The sequence below is a fragment of the Crocuta crocuta genome, unplaced genomic scaffold, assembly GCF_008692635.1.
Source record: "Crocuta crocuta isolate KB4526 unplaced genomic scaffold, BGI_CrCroc_1.0 scaffold282, whole genome shotgun sequence".
Classification (NCBI taxonomy): Eukaryota; Metazoa; Chordata; class Mammalia; order Carnivora; family Hyaenidae; genus Crocuta; species Crocuta crocuta.
Window position 1 is genome coordinate 7057684 of NW_027529174.1, and position 17280 is coordinate 7074963.

Genomic DNA, 17280 nt, shown 5'->3' on the forward strand with positions numbered 1-17280 from the left:
TCAGGCGCCTGGAACCGCAGAGCCTGACGACCACCGGCCCTGCGTGGCCCACCTCTAGTTTGCCCTTCTAAAGTGGGCGAGGCCTGAGGCCCTCAGCAGGTCAATAGCCGGAGGCGCAGGGGACCTGCCAGAGACTGGGGCCTTGTATGCGGCGAGTGCGCACAATCAGAAGGCTTTTTGTTTATTTTCGTTGGGGGACGATTTTGTTTTCGTTCTGAAAGTTTAATGAGTATAGAGGTCAGCTTTTTGGAAAAGGACATTTTTAATAGGGACATTTTTCACCCTTGTGATGCTTCACATTCCTGGTGGGGCGGATGCGAAGCCTCTTGTTTGTTTAGGCTTTCTCGGAGCCTTGGAGAGAGACCACGGTGTTAGCTGTTCTGGATCCATGCATCGAGAGATTCAGCCATAAACTTCGTCCATTTACTTGCTAGTGATTCGATGGGTCGTTTTGACTGGATTGGTGGGTGGCTTGTCTCCTATTGCAGTAGCCTGCTAGGGCCGCCATACCAAATACCGCGGACTGCGTGGTTTAAATAGGAGAAATTTATTCTCTCACACTTCTGGAGGCTGGAGAGGCCAAGATCAAGGCCAACAAGGTTCAGTTTCTGGTGAGAGCTCTCCTCCTGGTTTGCAGGCAGCTTCCAGCGTCCTCTGTGCTCACGTGACCTCTTTGGGGGGCGAGAAGGCAGGAGAGAGCGCTCTGATGCCTCATCCTTTTCGTATAAGGGTCTCCTTACTATTAGATAGGGCCCCACCTTTATAGCCTCATCTAAGCCTTATCACCTTCTTACAGGCCCTGTCTCCAAACACAGTTATTTGGGGGTTAGGGCTTTAACATACACATATTGGGAAGACATAAACATTCTGGTCCTACACACACACACACGTGCAGTTATAAAAACACAGTTAGAAAAAGACTTATTGGGGTGTCTGGGTGGCTCAGTCAGTTGAGTGACTTCGGCTCAGGTCATGATCTCACGGTTCGTGAGTTCGAGCCCCGCATCGGACTCTGTGCTGACGGCTGAGATCGTGCTCTGTCTCTCTCTCTCTCTCAAAACAATAAATAAACAGTAAATAAATAAATAAGAATTATTAATTTTGATTAACTTCATATTTCCTCAAAATCATTTGTTCATATATACCCCACCTTTATTTATTTATTATTCATGTATTCTTTTATGTATTTTGGGTAATATCTAGTGTCCTGTGGAACTTCAGATATGCCACCCATATTTTAGAAATGTTTTCACTACGACATTTGTTTTTATAGTTTGGAATTACCTGTTCACAAAAACCTATGGCACATGATTTTACATGAAAAACGTGTTTATGGGATGTATACTTACATTAGGAGTATTACTTTAGACTTAGGAGGATATATTTTATAGAGCAACCACAGTGGGGAATTTAAAATGATTCAATAGAATTATATTCAATTTATGAGAATTGTGGTGGAATCTTTTCCTTAGCTCCCAATATGGCCCACGTGGGCACCATTAAAATTCCGCATGTGCCTCTACCACCAAATGGTGGGTCAACACTGGCCCATAAGTCGGTTCCTCCATTGCAGTGAACATTGCACTTAAAACAGTTAAGACCTTCCTGCTGCACTGGTTGAAACTGATTTTGAAGGAGTAAATTTTCCCAGTGACTGAACAAGGAAAGTGTTACTATTCTATAAGGTACATAGCAATGTCCTAGAAACTGAAGAGTTATGAAGGAAGAGATGGGCTTTCCTCATGAGCATACTTAAAAACCCGTGTGGTTTGGTCAATTGAGGAAATAAAATACATCCCTTTAGAATGTTTGTCTATGAAAATGCTTAGTTAGACATTGAAAGCTCTGCGTGTAATTGTTTCCAAACTTACAAGGACATTTGATTCTGAGTTTTAACATTCAGTGCTTGTGGCATTTCAGTGCATTCGTTGAGGGTGTCACCCTCCCCCTGTCACCACCCTGTGGTGAAGGAGGCGTGTAAGTCTGAAATAGGGCATGGATGCAAATCAGAGCGTGAACGCAGCCTACATACTCCTGAGGGAGGAAGACAGTTTTGCCGGGCATTCCTGATTAGAAGAAGGCTATGCCAATTCCTGGGCACTGGCAGATATAGGAGGAGTAGGACTCGTCTCTGCTAATCAACTATGCTGGTAACATTTATTTACATGGCGTGATTGAATTTTTAGCAGAGGAGGTCCTGTCCCCTTTTGTACAGATGCAGAGCTGAGGTTGAGAGTGATGAATGAATTTGCCAGTGGTTCAAAGTGCTAGATTTAAACCTGGGTCTCTATTATTTGTTTGTTTTTATTGAAGTATAGTTGACACACAATGTTATATTCATTTTAGGTGGACGACATAGTGATTCAACAATTCTGCACATTACTCAGCGCTCATCACAAGGGTAGTCGCCATCCGTCACCTTAAAATCTTCACCCATCCCCCAACCCCCTTCCCTCTGGCAATCATCAGTGTTTCCTCTGTATTTAGAATTTTGTTTCTCTTGTTGTTTGTTTTCTAGATTCCATATATACATGAAATTATAATGTATATACAATGTATATACATGCATAATATGCATATCAATCATATTTGTCCTTCTCTGACTTATTTCACTTAGCATAACACCCTCAAGGTCCACCCATGTTGTTATAAATGACAAGATCTCATTCTTTTCTATGGCCCCAGATATTCCATTATACACACACACACACACACACACACACACACCACATCTTCTTTTTCCATTGATTTATTAATGGACACTGAGGTTGCTTCCACATCTTGGTTATTGTAAATAATACTGCACTAATCATAGGGGTGCATATATCTTTTTGAATTACTGTTTTCATTTTGGGGGGAGTGAATGCCTGGTAGTCGAATTACTGGATCATAAGATATTTCTATTTTAAATCATTTTGAGGAAGCTCCATACTGTTTTCCACAGTAGTTGAGCCAATTTACATTCCCATCAACAGGGCACAAGGGTTCCTTTTTTTTCTCCATATCCTCACTAACACTTTCTATTTCTTGTCTTTTAGGAACTAGCTATTCTGACAGGTGTGAGGTGATACCTAATTATGGCTTTGATTTGCAGTTCCCTCATGATGAGTGATGTGGAGCAGCTTACCATGTGTCTGTTGGCCATCTGTATGTCTTCTTTGGAAAAATGTCTGTTCAGGTCCTTTACCCACTTTTTATTCAGATTATTTAGGTTTTTTTGATATTGAGTTGTATGAGTTCTTTATATATTTTAGATATTAACTCTTAATTGGATATATCATTTGCAAATACCTTCTCCTACTCCAAAGGTTGCCTTTTTGTTTTGTTAATAGTTTCCTTCATTGTGCAAAAACTTTTTATTTGGTGCAGTCTCAATAGTTTATTTTTGCTTTTGTTTCTTTTGCCCTCGGAGACCTATCCATAAATATGTTGCTAAGGCTGATGTGCAAGACATCACAGCCTGTATTTTCTTTTAGGAGCTTTGTGGTTTCAGGTCTCACATTTAGGCCTTTCATCCATTTGGAGTTCATTTTTGTGTATGGTGTAAGAAAGTGGTTGTGTTTCATTCTTTTGCATGTGGCTGTCCAGTTTTCTCAATACCAGTTATTGAAGAGACTGTCTTTCGCCATTATAAATTCTTGCCTCCTTTGTTGTACATTAATTGACCATATAAATGTGGGTTTATTTCCGGGCTGTCTATCCTGTTCCATTGATCTATGTGTCTGAATCCAACCTTGAATGGGTCCAAATCTAATTGTTGTTTTCCCCAAACAATGCTGCCTCTGACTTGCCCTTGTCCATATAAGTTCAGACCTGGTGAATGAACAGTTACAGTCTGATCACTTACATGACAGGAAAATGTTTATTTTGGAGCTCTATTATACTTTGGGTGATGATTGTCTATTAAGCCAGGTATCTGGGACTGCTTACGGACTTTTCTCCACTAACTAACTTTGTCATGGTCTTCAGTCTCTTCCTAAGTATTTGTAGAATGAATGGATTCCCAACCATCTGGAATAATTTTAGTGGGGTAGTGAAAAAGTTTTCAAAAACTAAGGAAAAGTTTCTTTTAGAAATTTCTAACTCTGTGACTTTAGGCAGGCTACTTTTCTGTTCCTGGTTTTCTTTGCTATTGAGGTTGGCTGCACTTTAGCACCAACAGGAAACCCCACCTGCAGGGATCCTAATTCACTTGGTCAGGAGGCAGCCGCGCCTTTGTGACACTTCCCTAGTAACTTGAATACACAGCCAGATTTGAAACCACTGGACTAGAGGGGGCCTGGTGACTTTTGTTCCTCACATTCTACAATCTTTTGATTGTATAACCAGCTGTAGAACAGTGTCTGTTCTTCGTAACTAGTGCTTAGCAAATGAATAAGAAAGCTTCGAGAACGGTTGTCGCAAGGAAAATAGCAGCCACAAAGTCCACACACTTCATGCTGCCTACAATCACTGTCAAATACTTTTGGAAATCATTTGCTTGGAATTTGGAGTCAAAATGCTTGACGTATATTTTAGTATAATTATACTATAAGCTATACCATATACTAATTATACTGCGTTAACTACTTATTCTAAGTATAATTAATTATCACAATGTGTAAGTTCTTGAATGTGTAAGTTCGTGGAAGTTCTTGAGTCAGGCTGCCTGGCTTCCTATCTCTGCTTTGCCATTTCCTGCTTCTGTGAACTTGGGCAAGTCCCTTAATCTCTCTGGGCCTCAGTGCCCTCATCAGTGAAATGGAAACAATAATAGTAACTATCTCTAGAACTACTGTGCAGAATAACAAATCCTTGGCTATAAAGCGCATAGACCATTGTCTGTTTGGCATGCAATTACTCTTGAAGGGTGATAGGATTTCTGGTTGTTATTGTGGTTATTGCTGTTTTATTCACCACATCTTTGCTCCCCTCCCTCCCTCCCCCCCTCACCTCCACCACTGCCTAGCACCCCTCACCTCCAGGGAGTAAAGGATGGTCACTGAAGTCATGAAGGCAGCTCAGAAAGGTCAGGGGGGTACACTGAAGAGGAAATGGAAACACTAAAATATCCACCACAATTTTAAAACCAGCACCACATGAAACTATCTTAGAAAAGAGGCACAAAATAAAAACAGGTATTCCAGATGATGTTTCTAAATCATCCAAAATGACCACATTTACCATATTCTTTTTACTAAAAGGCAGGGATGCAAGTAAATAGTAAAACTATATCCATCAAAATAACAAAAAGGAAAATATTACGCTGTACACTGAAGGAGGAAGCTTCAGATGTCTGGAAAATTCACTTCTGTTTGGTAGCAATCTGATAATACAAATCAATAAGAGTATTGACTATCCTTGAATTCCTGCTATGTGTGAAGCATGTTCTAGACACCCAGGAAATATAAAGACTGTTAAGATATGATTTCTTTCTTCAGGAGTCTTTGAGTCTAATCAGAGAAATAACGTATGAACGCGAAGATCATTGAATATGGTACTTTAGAGTAATACAGTAGAAGAGATGTCACAAAGGAAAAAAAGACTCGTGTAAGCAAAAAAAGCAGGGGCCATAGGTTCTATGATCCAGACAAGGGCAGAATCACGAGAAGTAAGATTAGTGTGGAGAAAGCTGATGGAAAGATGGGAATGAAACCAGGCCTTGGACACAGGAAATGTTTGGAAAGTCTAGTTCAGTGGTTCTCAAGTGAGGGCAGTTTTGCCCTCCCCCCACCCCCAGGGGACATTTTGCAATGTTGGGAGACATATTTGATTCTCATGAGTGTGGAGTTTGGAGGAGGTGCTACTGGCATTTAGTGGATAGAGGCCAGGGATGCTGGTCAGCATCCTACAATGCACAGGAGAGCCCCCCCTCCCCCAAAGAATTATCCACTCCAGTGTGTCAGTAGTACTGCTGTTGAGAAGTCCTCCTTCAGAGCTAGAAGTCAATAGTCAAAAACCCCAGGAGTCAAGAAGCCTGGGTAACTGTAATGAGCTGGGCAACTGCGCGCAAACCATTTAACCTCTCTGGACATCTCAAAATGAGGGCGCCTGTGAGTGAAAATAGAGCACCCATTCTTGAATCTTGAACTGAGGCAACATAATTATGTTTATAAACTTGTAGAGACTGAGAAAAAATGAATGAAGCTCTTGATAAAAGCTTTTCTGTTCCTTAGTTTTCTCCCTTAATTTAATGATGATCTTGAGGGGCGAAAGTTAATAGCATAAGGTGCCAAACTGAAATAAATATCAACATACGAGAACTTCAGAAGTAACCTTTTGTAGCCAATACTCATTAAGAAAAAAAAAATCTGTATCTAGAAAAACATCTACCTTAGGTTATGTAAAATTATGCTTGTATTGAGCAAGAAACTCCTAGCAAGAAGCTTTTGAAAATTTTGATTTGTTGGCCCTAAATGGTGCTGACAACATCTCTTTTCAGTCCAAATAAACATTTATTCCAATAAAAGGAGGCACTGTGATCTTTGCTATTTGCTATGTATTTCTGGCTGTGTAGTGCCTCTGGTTAAGGTTTTGTGTGTTTACTAATCACACGGACCTCAGGGAGGTAAAAGTTGTTTTCCAAATGCGGCTAATTTTGTATCTAACCTCTGAAAATGGCTTCTAACCAAGTAAGTCATAACAGTGGAAAGTTGAATCTGCACCTGTGTGAATAATGAGAAATAAAAAAATATGCTTGAGTCATCTCCATTTATGAAATAAATGTTTATTTTTATGAAATAATTTCATAAATGGCCGCATTAATATAAAAATATCTACAACAAGGGGTTTTAATATGCACTACCAATGTTTTTAGAAAGGGCCTCACAGAAGGGATGCATGAATCATTGGAAATTTTTGGTGTGTTCCAAGGTTAATCAGATTCTAAAAGAAGTATTTGATTCCCCAGTCTTACCATCAAAAAAAAAAAGAAAAAAGTGCAATGTACTGCTTAAAAAAAAAGAAAATTAACTCATATGGTTTAAAATATGTCACCTCATCATCCACCCCACTCTCTCCCCTGGGGAATGCAAATACTTTTACACTGATGGTCGAGTTGAGGCCCCTGGTTATTGCTGATTCTAGCATACTGATTCAAAACCTCCTACAAGAGTAATTTCGATAAGAAAACAATAATAATGAGAAAAATCTTTTCAAACTTCCCAAGGAAATCTATATATTTTGATGCACAAATTCCCTAACTTTGCAGGGTGGGCAGGAGAACAAAAGTTTGTAAACTTTCTTGACTTAGGTTAGACGTGTGTGGTGGTTACACCCAGTGTAGGGTGCAGGGTGGGGATTGAGCGCCCTCTGCTGAATGGGAGGAAATAGCACTGTCTGGGTAAAACCTGGGATATCTTTTTAGTTCTTTATTTTCCCTTATGATGGTCATCCTTGTTATTACAATTGTTCAGCCTGGGGAAAATAAAAAATAAAAAGCGCTTACAGAGTTCTGTATGTGAGAATATGTGAGCATAGTTACGTGTAAGCACATGTGTGTGCGTTTTCCATATACACACCCTCTTAATGTAGGCACTGAACAGATGTCCCTAAGGTGCATTACATTTTTTTTCTTTTTTTTAATGCTTTTTTTAATGTTTTATTTATTTCTAGGAGAGAGAGACAGCATGAGCAGGGGAGGGTCAGAGAGAGAGGGAGATACAGACTCTGAAACAGGCTCCAGGCTCTGAGGTGGCAGTCAGCACAGAGCCCGACGCGGGGCTCGAACCCACGAACCGCGAGATCATGACCTAAGCGAAAGTCGGACGCTTAACCGACTAAGCCACCCAGGCGCCCCTGCATTACATTTTTAAAATGATGTGATTCTACAAGTATTTAAGTAGCTTCTTAGAAGGATGCTTCATGAAATAGAAATGTATAATTCATGTAACAATAATATTTGATGTATGTGGCTAACAGTTTAACTGATCAATGCCCAAGAATCTTAATAAAGATTTATAGCATCTGGGATGTTTACAGTGAAGAGGGACTCATCACCAGTCATGTGAGATGCGGACTTATGGTGGAGGAGAAACAGTCAGCCAGAATTTAGGAGATGATTAGATTCTTGGTCCTCATCAGCTAAGGAGACTTGTCATCAAATGTGTCCCTTTGTTCTTGCTGTTTCTTCTACTTGAAACGTGCTGAAACTTTCACCCTGTCCGCTCTACTGAAATCCTGCCTTCCATGATCCCTCTCCAGCCTTAAGAATCTGTATTTTGGGGGCATCTGAGTGGCTCAGTCAGTTAAGCATCTGACTTCAGCTCAGGTCATGATCTCATGGTCCGTGAGTTCGAGCCCCACACCGGGCTCTGTGCTGACAGCTCAGAGCCTGGAGCCTGCTTCCAATTCTCTGTCTCTCTCTCTCTCTGCCCCTCCCCTGCTCGCACTCTTTCTCTCTCTCTCCAAAACAAACATTTAAAAAAAATTTTTAAAAAGAATGTGTATTTTGAACTTAATTCATTTTAAGTAAGAGACAATACTTTGAAGAAATCTTATTTCTATTAAATGCCGGCTTCTTTACACATATTGACTGAAAACATTTTTATAACTTGATTGAGTTACAGTTTCCAGACCATATGTTATCCCGTTGATTTTTAGTAAATTTATGGAGTTGTGTGACTGTCACCACAATCCCTTTCTAGAACTTCTTCATCTCCCCTCAGATTTCCCTCCCACCGATTTGTAGTCAATCCCCATTCCCACCCTTTCATCCACAGGTAACCACTGCTCTGAGCTCTGTCTCCGTAAGTTTTCTCTTTCCAGGAATTTCATAAATGAGGCACACAATATGTGGTCTTTGTATCTGAATTATTTTATTTAGCATGTTTCTGATATTCATCTGTGTGGTCACATGTACCAATAGTATGATATTTTTAATTGCTGGATAGTATTTCATCATTTGAAGAGTCTATATTTTGATTATTCATTCACTAGCTGGTGAGTGTTTGGGTTGTTTCTAGTCTTTGGCTATTATAAATAATGCTACCACAGACATTTACATACAAGTCTTTGTGTGGATGTTTGTTTCATTTCTCCTCGGTAGATTTCTAAGGATGGAAATCATGAATCGTATGATAAGGTTATAGCTAACTTTATAAAAAGCTGCCATACTGCTTTCTAATGCAGCATTGTTATTTTACATCCCCACCAACTATATATGAGAGCATCCATTTCTCAAAATCCTTACCAATCCTTGGTATTTTCTGTTTATTGTTATTATTATTACCATCTTAGGGGAGATATAATAGTACCTTATTGTGGTTTTAATTTGCATTTCCCTAATGACTAATTACATTGAGCACTTTTTTATGTCGCCTTTGTATGTCTTTTGTGAAGATTTTCTATTCAGTTCTTTCACATATTTGAAATTGGGTTGTCTTATTGAATCTAGAAGTTCTATATGTATGCTGGATGAAAGTCTTTTATCTGACAGATGACTTTTTACTATTTATTCCAGTATGTGGCTTATCTTTTCATTTTCTTAGTAGTATCTTTTGAAGCACAAGTATTTTTACCTTTAATGAAGTCCATTTATTATTACTATTTTTGTAATGGCTTGTGCTTTTTTATTATATCTAAGAATTCATTATATCTAAGAATTCTTCCAAGGTCAAAAAGATTTTTTTCCTGTTTTTGTTTTCTAGAAACTTGATAATTTTAGCTCTTACATTGAAGTCCGTGACCCGCTTTGAGATAATTTTTGTGTACATTTTGAGGTAAAAGCTAAACTTCAGTTTTGCCATTGCCCCAACACCATTTGTTGAAGAGTATTGTTTTCCCATTGAATTGTGTTGGCATCTTACACATATTAATTTACATTCACATGTTTAACCATATTAAGTAATTGATCTTATCCCGATTTCATAAATCAGTTCACAGACTCGTAGATTTTAACCACGCCAGTTATTCAAGTTCTCACAGCTCGTGGTAGATGGCAGAACCAGGGTGACCAAGCATCTGGTTTACCCAAGTACAAGGTCTCATACAAGGATCAAATCCAAGTCCTTACATGTTGCTTATTTCAACATGAAACTTTAAGCTCCCTGAGGTTACAAATCACTTCGTCTTACCTTGTCACCATAATCTAGTCCAGGACTGATTATTGGAGGGTCATGTTATGAAACACTCAGTTGATTTAAGTGATAATGTTTGTGTGAAAATAAGAACCTTATAACCTCAATAACTTTTTCTCTCCATTACGTTCATGCTTACCATTGGCAAAACTAGACTTTCATTTTATTTTGTTTTTGAAAGTTTATTTATTTTGAGAGAGAGAGTGCAAGTGGTGGTGAGGCAGAGAAAGATAAATAGAGAAAAAAAGAGAGAGAGAATTCCGAGTAGGCTCTGTGCTGTCAGCACAGATCCCGACATGGAACTTGATCCCACAAACCGTGACATCATCACCGTGAGAGCTGAAATCTAGAGTCGGACTCTAGATTCAACCAACTGAGCCACCCAAGTGCCCCTAAACTTTCGTTTTAAAGGAAATATTTTAAGGAAATAATTACTCACCCTGTATTAAAAGTCATTCATTCTGTATGAACATGAATTTCATTAGGAACTTTGGTGAGTTGAGAGTGTCTGTGCTCATATGTGACTATAAAGGATGTGTCAGATAACAAAGTGGATCTCAGATAAAGACTTTCAGAAAGTGTTAGAAGCATTGGCTTGGGAGCCAGAAGGTCCTAGTCCTGGCTCTGCAGGAACTTGTTATGTGATCTTGAACAAAACCTTGGATCTCTCTGCATCACAGTCTCCTCACTGGTAAAACAGTAGATATGGACCCGGTTACCATTATGACTTCCCTCCCATGATAGGCTTTTGTTAAATGAAGTACTACTAGACCCTTCTGTTCTGCTCTGATGACACATCAGTGGCTTCTCTTATGTGCAGATTGCAGTGAGGATTTGTTTCACTGTCACACGGGCAAGTGCCTTAATTATAGCCTTGTGTGTGATGGATATGATGACTGTGGGGACTTGAGTGATGAGCAGAACTGTGGTAAGTACTGTTGTTTCTTTTAAATGAAGATTTTCATTTAAAATTACAGAAATGCATAATCCAGACTTCGTAGCTCCTTGTTTGTCAATGTGATTAGCAGGTTAAATTACAAAATGGTTGGTTTCTTAATTTTTAGAAAGAGGAGCTTTCTCTCAAGTATGCGTCTCAGTCATGTCTTATGTGTAAATGTAATATTCCTTAAAGTCATAATAAGGAAGTGCTTTAGAAGTAGAGGGCAAGATGGGTAATGGTTGTTAATATGTTAATTTTTTCTCCTTGAAAGTGTTCTATTTCTTCTCTGGTTTAGATTTTGAGCTCTTGAGCAAAACTTTGTGGACAGGTATCATGTTGTGTGTCGGATCCCCTTACTATATGGAACCAAACGCCCCCCTCCCCCGCTTATTCAATTGCCAAGCCCGGCAAGGACAGCCTCTGCAGTAGTGACACCTAGGGTTAGACAAGCACATTTATTTTATGTACAAAATCTGATCTTATCTTTTTAAAAAATCAACCTACCTACTAATTACAAGTTCATACCTATAAACAAGGTCTTCCCAATCCCCCACTCCAGACCCTGGTAACCACCATTCTACCCTCTGTTTTTACAAATTCAGCTTTTTTTTTTAAATACTCCATATATTAGTGCTATCGCACAGTATTTGTCTTTCTCTTTGACTTATCTCAGCATAAACACGCACAATGTTATATGTCCATTATGTCTTCATAAATGAAAGAATGAACCTACTATTTAAAGAGCTGTATTCAATTGTGAATGCCATCTCATAAGTATCTCATAAGTTGAAAGCAGCAAAAGTCCTCTTGTTTATTTACCTTTTAGAATGTTTAGGCAGTGTATTATTGAGTGACGTGAGGACTTTGTCATATGAACCCAAAGGCAAGCTGTGATGAGAAAGTATCCTGGGAACATGATGTGAAAAAATATTCAGCATTAGAGAATATTGAAACGGATATTGGGGAAGGACCAGAGGAATGCCTTAGAGTGGCAAATGTCAGAAGTGGTCCCATATTGGGAAACGAGGTAGTTTCTAGAAGTAACTGTCTAGCTGCCCTCACTGTATCCATAAAAATATTGGCAATGTGTATATGCACAAATTATCCTACAAGTCACTATGTAGATACGGATTATCCTCTGGGACTGAGTAATCTTGGGGCAAAGAATGAGAAGCAATTTTAATTGTATACATCATAGAATTTATTGGATGAGGTCTTATAGATGATCTACTCCAAGCCCTCCTTTTACAGTGAGATAACTGGAGACGAGAGTGGGGGGGAAGGTGGGGAATGGGCGGAGGACTTGAGTGTAGCTTGTAGTTGGACAGGTCAGTGGAGAGAACCAGGGAATATAGTGACTGTGTGAAAAAGAATGGTCTTACCTCTCAACATAATTCCTCTGAAGATAGTCGGATATTGTGAAGTTTGTGCTCTTAGGGTGACTTTGCCTCTATGTAATGGAAATAATTACAACTTTCTCTTAGATCAGTCCTTACCCCAGCTGCCCACCATTAGCAAGCTGAGCATGTGGTGGTTCTTCCAGTTTTTGCACATGCGTCCTATCTGTTGTGTCTTCCTTCTTTTCTCAGCACTTCATCTTCCATACACTGTACCATACTTTATTGCTGCAATATGACCTTTCAGATCCATGCTCGCCCCATGAGTCTGTCAATGACAGTGGTACTCTCAATGGATACTCATAACTATTCCTCATCATTGAATCTGCTATCCACAAATCCACGCACATCTTTTAAAGGGTTATTTATATTACGGTTTTTCCATGTCTTATGGTAAGGGGTCCCATAGAATCTGCTCTCTGTGAGAAGAAACTTTACTTAATTCTCTTTTTTTTCCCCAGGAATGTATAGTTTAGGGAAGAGGTTAAATCTAGGCTGAAAAGGATCATGAAAAAATATAAATATTCTGAATTGCTCACCTGGCAGTTTTTTTCCAATATGAGTTATATATTAAGATAGCTTAATAGAAAGCCTAAGCTTAGCATCAGGAAAGATGACAGGGGATATTTGCCTTCCCAATTTGTCAGACAGATGTAGGTTACAATTCTTAGAGACATGGCAGAGTTGTCATGAATACGCCAAACCAGCTATCTACATTGTGAAATCCACATCACAGTTCTGTGTATTTTAGCTAATGTGAAACTAAAATTTTTTCACAAGGAAAGAAAACAACAACTAAATAGAACAAAAAACGGGAACAACCTATGAGTCCTGAGAAAGTTGTTACTCATCTGAAAAACGAGAAGCTTTCACCCCATAGTGATGGTGGCCGGTGGGTCACATGCGTGGGTAGGAGGTAGCATTTTAATTGCTCCAGACCCACCATAAAGTATTGAAGATATTGGAACAATTGGAACAGACCCTCTTCAGCTGGAATCATGAGTCATTCAGCTCTAAGTCTTTGTCGTGCCGGTTCTCTACATCCCCATGAGCTTTTGTTTCCTCCAGATTGTAATCCCACAAAGGAGCATCGCTGTGGAGATGGGCGCTGCATTGCAATAGAGTGGGTGTGTGACGGTGACCATGACTGTGTGGATAAGTCTGATGAGGCCAACTGCTGTAAGTGCCCTGAAGATTTCCATTTGCTTATTTTTCCATTTCTGCCTGTTTAGACAAATAGAGTATCTGGCACGCAAAGGGAAGATCACTGTGCTTTGGTTCTAATCTATGAAGATAAGAATTGAGCGGTGTGATGACAGTAACAGTGTCATATATCTGGCTTCCACATGTCTCTCCTCCGAACTCCAAGCTTAACTTGGCTGCTCTGGTCAGGCAGGTGTCTGTTTTCTGTCTCACTGGCCATACATCTCCTTTCTGCATCTGTAACTTTGTCAAAGAGGACGTTCTTCCCAAAGATTGGGGGACTTTTTTTCTGCAAACTCTGTATGAGTAATTAAGCTTCCCTGAAGGAACTTCCAGACATGTTCTCAGGCACTGTTTGTCGGAGAACATGCAGAGGACTGCCAGAGAGAAGAAAGCCTTCAGTGTTCCTAGACTTACATAGAACACACGATAATAATTATAACCTTAGGAGCTATTGTGGTGCTGGGTGAGTAGACAGTTTTGAATAGTAGAAGCAAGATGTTAAACGAGAATAGTGTTGACCTGAAGGAGTTAATACAGTGCATTTTATGCCTGTTCAAGCCAATTAAAGTTTTTATGCAATCTTTTGCTGTCTAATAAAAGTAGACAAATTGATACATATGAGATTAAATATTTAAGTTGCCTATTATTTGAAGTGAAAATGGAAATATGGGTTGCATGGATTTTTATTTTGACACAAGAAAAGTCATCTAAATTAATGAACAAATGCAATGCCCAGCTTTCCCTTTCCCTGAATCGAATTGGAGCTGAGTCCTCATTGGTGGCCACAGTCGAACAGAGTGGATGATATCTTGATGGATCCCTGGGAAAGCAAGGACATGGTGCTCAAGTATACCAATTCTGGTGTTGAGCCTCAGTTCAAGCATCTGGAGCTTTAATATTAGACAGTAACTCCATGAAGGCTGAAGTTACATGAATGGGTATTTGATGCTCTAAAAGACAGTAGGGATAGCATTTAGACAACCTTCGGGAACTGGAAGGTTAGCGACCACTAGACCCTAAACATCAAACATCAGGTGTCATAAGCAATTTTGAAATAAGGTGCTTATTGTGTTCAGGGTACTCTGTGAGTTCTTTCACATCTGTCATTTCATTGTCCCATTTGGTCAGGTTGGAATAAAATGAAATGTTTGGGCTTTGAGTCAGAGAAGCTTGCCCTCACATTCCAGCATCAGCTTTTAACAGCCTTGTGACTTTGAGACAGACACTGACCTCTCTAGACTTTAGTTTACTTATTCTACAAAAGGCTGATAATATCTACTTTGCAAGTCCGTTATGAGGATTTGAGATTAGCTACATAATACTGCTAGCACAGTTACTGCCATATGCTAAGCCTTTAATAAATTGTAGCTTTTATATTCGTAATAAAACTACTATCATCAACACAATTTCTCACCCTGCCCTTAATCAAGAAAACATTAGTTTTTAGTAAGCGCTATTTAAAAAGGCAAGAGAGAGCCTCCAAAGAAAACTTTCCATTCCCAAAACACTTGGAACGAAACAAATTTTTGACACATTCATTCATTTATGCGGAACACGGCGATAGTCAGAACAGTTTATTTCTGGGTGATGCCAGAGAAGCGGGAATCTCTTCTATGATCCGCAGACAGAAGTACAAATCAGTGCAGTGACTATTCTTCTGGCCTCCGCAGCTTGTCACAGCCAGGGTCTGGTGGAGTGCAGGAATGGACAGTGTATCCCCAGCACTTTCCAGTGTGACGGAGAGGAAGACTGCAGGGACGGCTCTGACGAGGAGAACTGTGGCGAAGGTGAGTGTGGACAGCAGCCTCACGCGTTCCTCCCACAGACCTTTCCCTGGGAAGGAAGCAAAGCGTTGGGAGTTACCTAATGCTTACATAGGATTCCCACATAAACAATTCCAGACTGCCTGGCGTGGCGTGGCTCACAGCACTGGCTGGCCAGAAATCCCTTCCTTGGGGTCAATGTAATTCTCCAGCATCTTGCATGGAACAGTCATCCCTAAGGGTACACAGTGGAGGCTGAACACTTAAACAGCATGGGGGATTCAGTGAACTGTCTAATGGGGAAAGTCAACACGATGATCAAGGAAAGATCAACATGGTGATCAAGGAAAAGTTGAGTCCATAGTATTCTGCTAAATTACATTAGGTTCCAGTTAGGAGGAACTGGCTTCTGAAATTAAACGTGACAGCCTCCTGCGGCACCTGGGTGCTTCAGTCAGCTAAGCATCAGACTCTTAATTTTGGCTCAGATCATGATCTCACGGTTCATGGGATTGAGCCCCATGTCAGGCTCTGTGCCAACAGCTCGGAGCCTGCTTGAGACTTTTTCCTTCTCCCTCTCAAAAGTAAATAAATAAAAACGAACAAACAAAAAATGTGATAGCCGTCTAACATAACCATGTTCAGAGAAACAGTTTCTTCTTCTTTTTTTTTTTTTTTGCCCTGCAGTGTCATTTTATTTTTATTTACTTTTTATTTTGAGTTTTTATTTAAATTCTAGTTAATTAACATATAGTGTAATATCGTTTTCAGGAGTAGAATTCAGTGATCAACCACAGAGAAGCAGTTTCATGCCTCACATTACCAAGTAACATACTCAACTACACTTGAAAAGGGTCGCCAATATCTTCTGTGAAACTTGTAAAAAAAAAAAAAAGTAAATCAAATATGTTGGTTTTTAAAGTGTGTCTATTTCTGTCAGAAAAGAAGAGCCCTTGACTTAAAAATCACTACTTTTGTTTGTAAGTGACCTTGCCACTCACCAGCATAGCCTCATCATTAAGAATGTGACTGCTGGATGGTCTTATTCTCAGGGTCATGAGTTCAAGCCCCGCACTGGGCTCCATTCTGGGTGTGAAGCCTACTTAAAAAAAAAAAAATGTGGCTCTAGTTGAGTTTAGGCTGATAACTGAACTCTGTCATGTCACAGGCTGTGAACCTGTAAACTCAGAGTGATACCTACCTCAGAGGGCCGGCACATTGTGAGCACTCAATAAACATGAGCTTTTATTATTACACTTCTGTTGTGTTAAAACATGTCTAGGACTGGGTATAACACAAATTGGCTAATGAGGTTGGTCACCTGTAGCTAAATTAATTTTGTCATAATAAATATTGATCATTAGAATAGCTGTAATGGAAACGCATTCCAGACCTAAAAGGAGGTACTTTTTTTTTTTTAATGTTTTATTTATTTCTAGGAGAGAGAGAGAGACAGCATGAGCAGGGGAGGGTCAGAGAGAGAGGGAGATACAGACTCAGAAACAGGCTCCAGGCTCTGAGCTGGCAGTCAGCACAGAGCCCGACGCGGGGCTCGAACCCACAAACCGCGAGATCATGACCTAAGCGAAAGTCGGACACTTAACCGACTAAGCCACCCAGGCGCCCCTAAAAGGAGGTACTTTTAATCACAGATTTAGTACCTAAAAATCAGATAAGGAGTACTTTGTTTTACCAATTTTAGCATTCAGAAGCAGATTCTTTTCTAGCTATGAGTTATTATGAGCATATCAGCCAAGCACCTCCCTTTGGATCAAATTGTTCTTTCTTTCCACATAATTCATCTGTGTTTGAGGCAATTTTGGATTCTTCAGGATGCAATGGCAAGATTTATAAGCTATCTCCTAACATATGTGAGCTGTAAGAAAGTCATGTGATAAAATGGACCGAAAGTAAAACTG

The 17280-nt window shown here is 39.7% G+C and overlaps 1 protein-coding gene across 3 annotated transcripts in view; it reads left to right on the forward strand.

Annotated features, from left to right (window-relative positions):
- Nucleotides 1-17280, forward strand: part of CORIN (corin, serine peptidase) — a 244707-nt gene that overhangs the window by 151589 nt on the left and 75838 nt on the right. For all 3 annotated transcript variants that reach the window (XM_077757822.1, XM_077757821.1, XM_077757823.1), the window contains exons 7-9: nucleotides 10876-10983; nucleotides 13461-13571; nucleotides 15269-15385. In XM_077757822.1, coding sequence (XP_077613948.1) covers nucleotides 10876-10983; nucleotides 13461-13571; nucleotides 15269-15385 — 336 coding nt within the window. The remainder of the gene's footprint in view (nucleotides 1-10875; nucleotides 10984-13460; nucleotides 13572-15268; nucleotides 15386-17280) is intronic.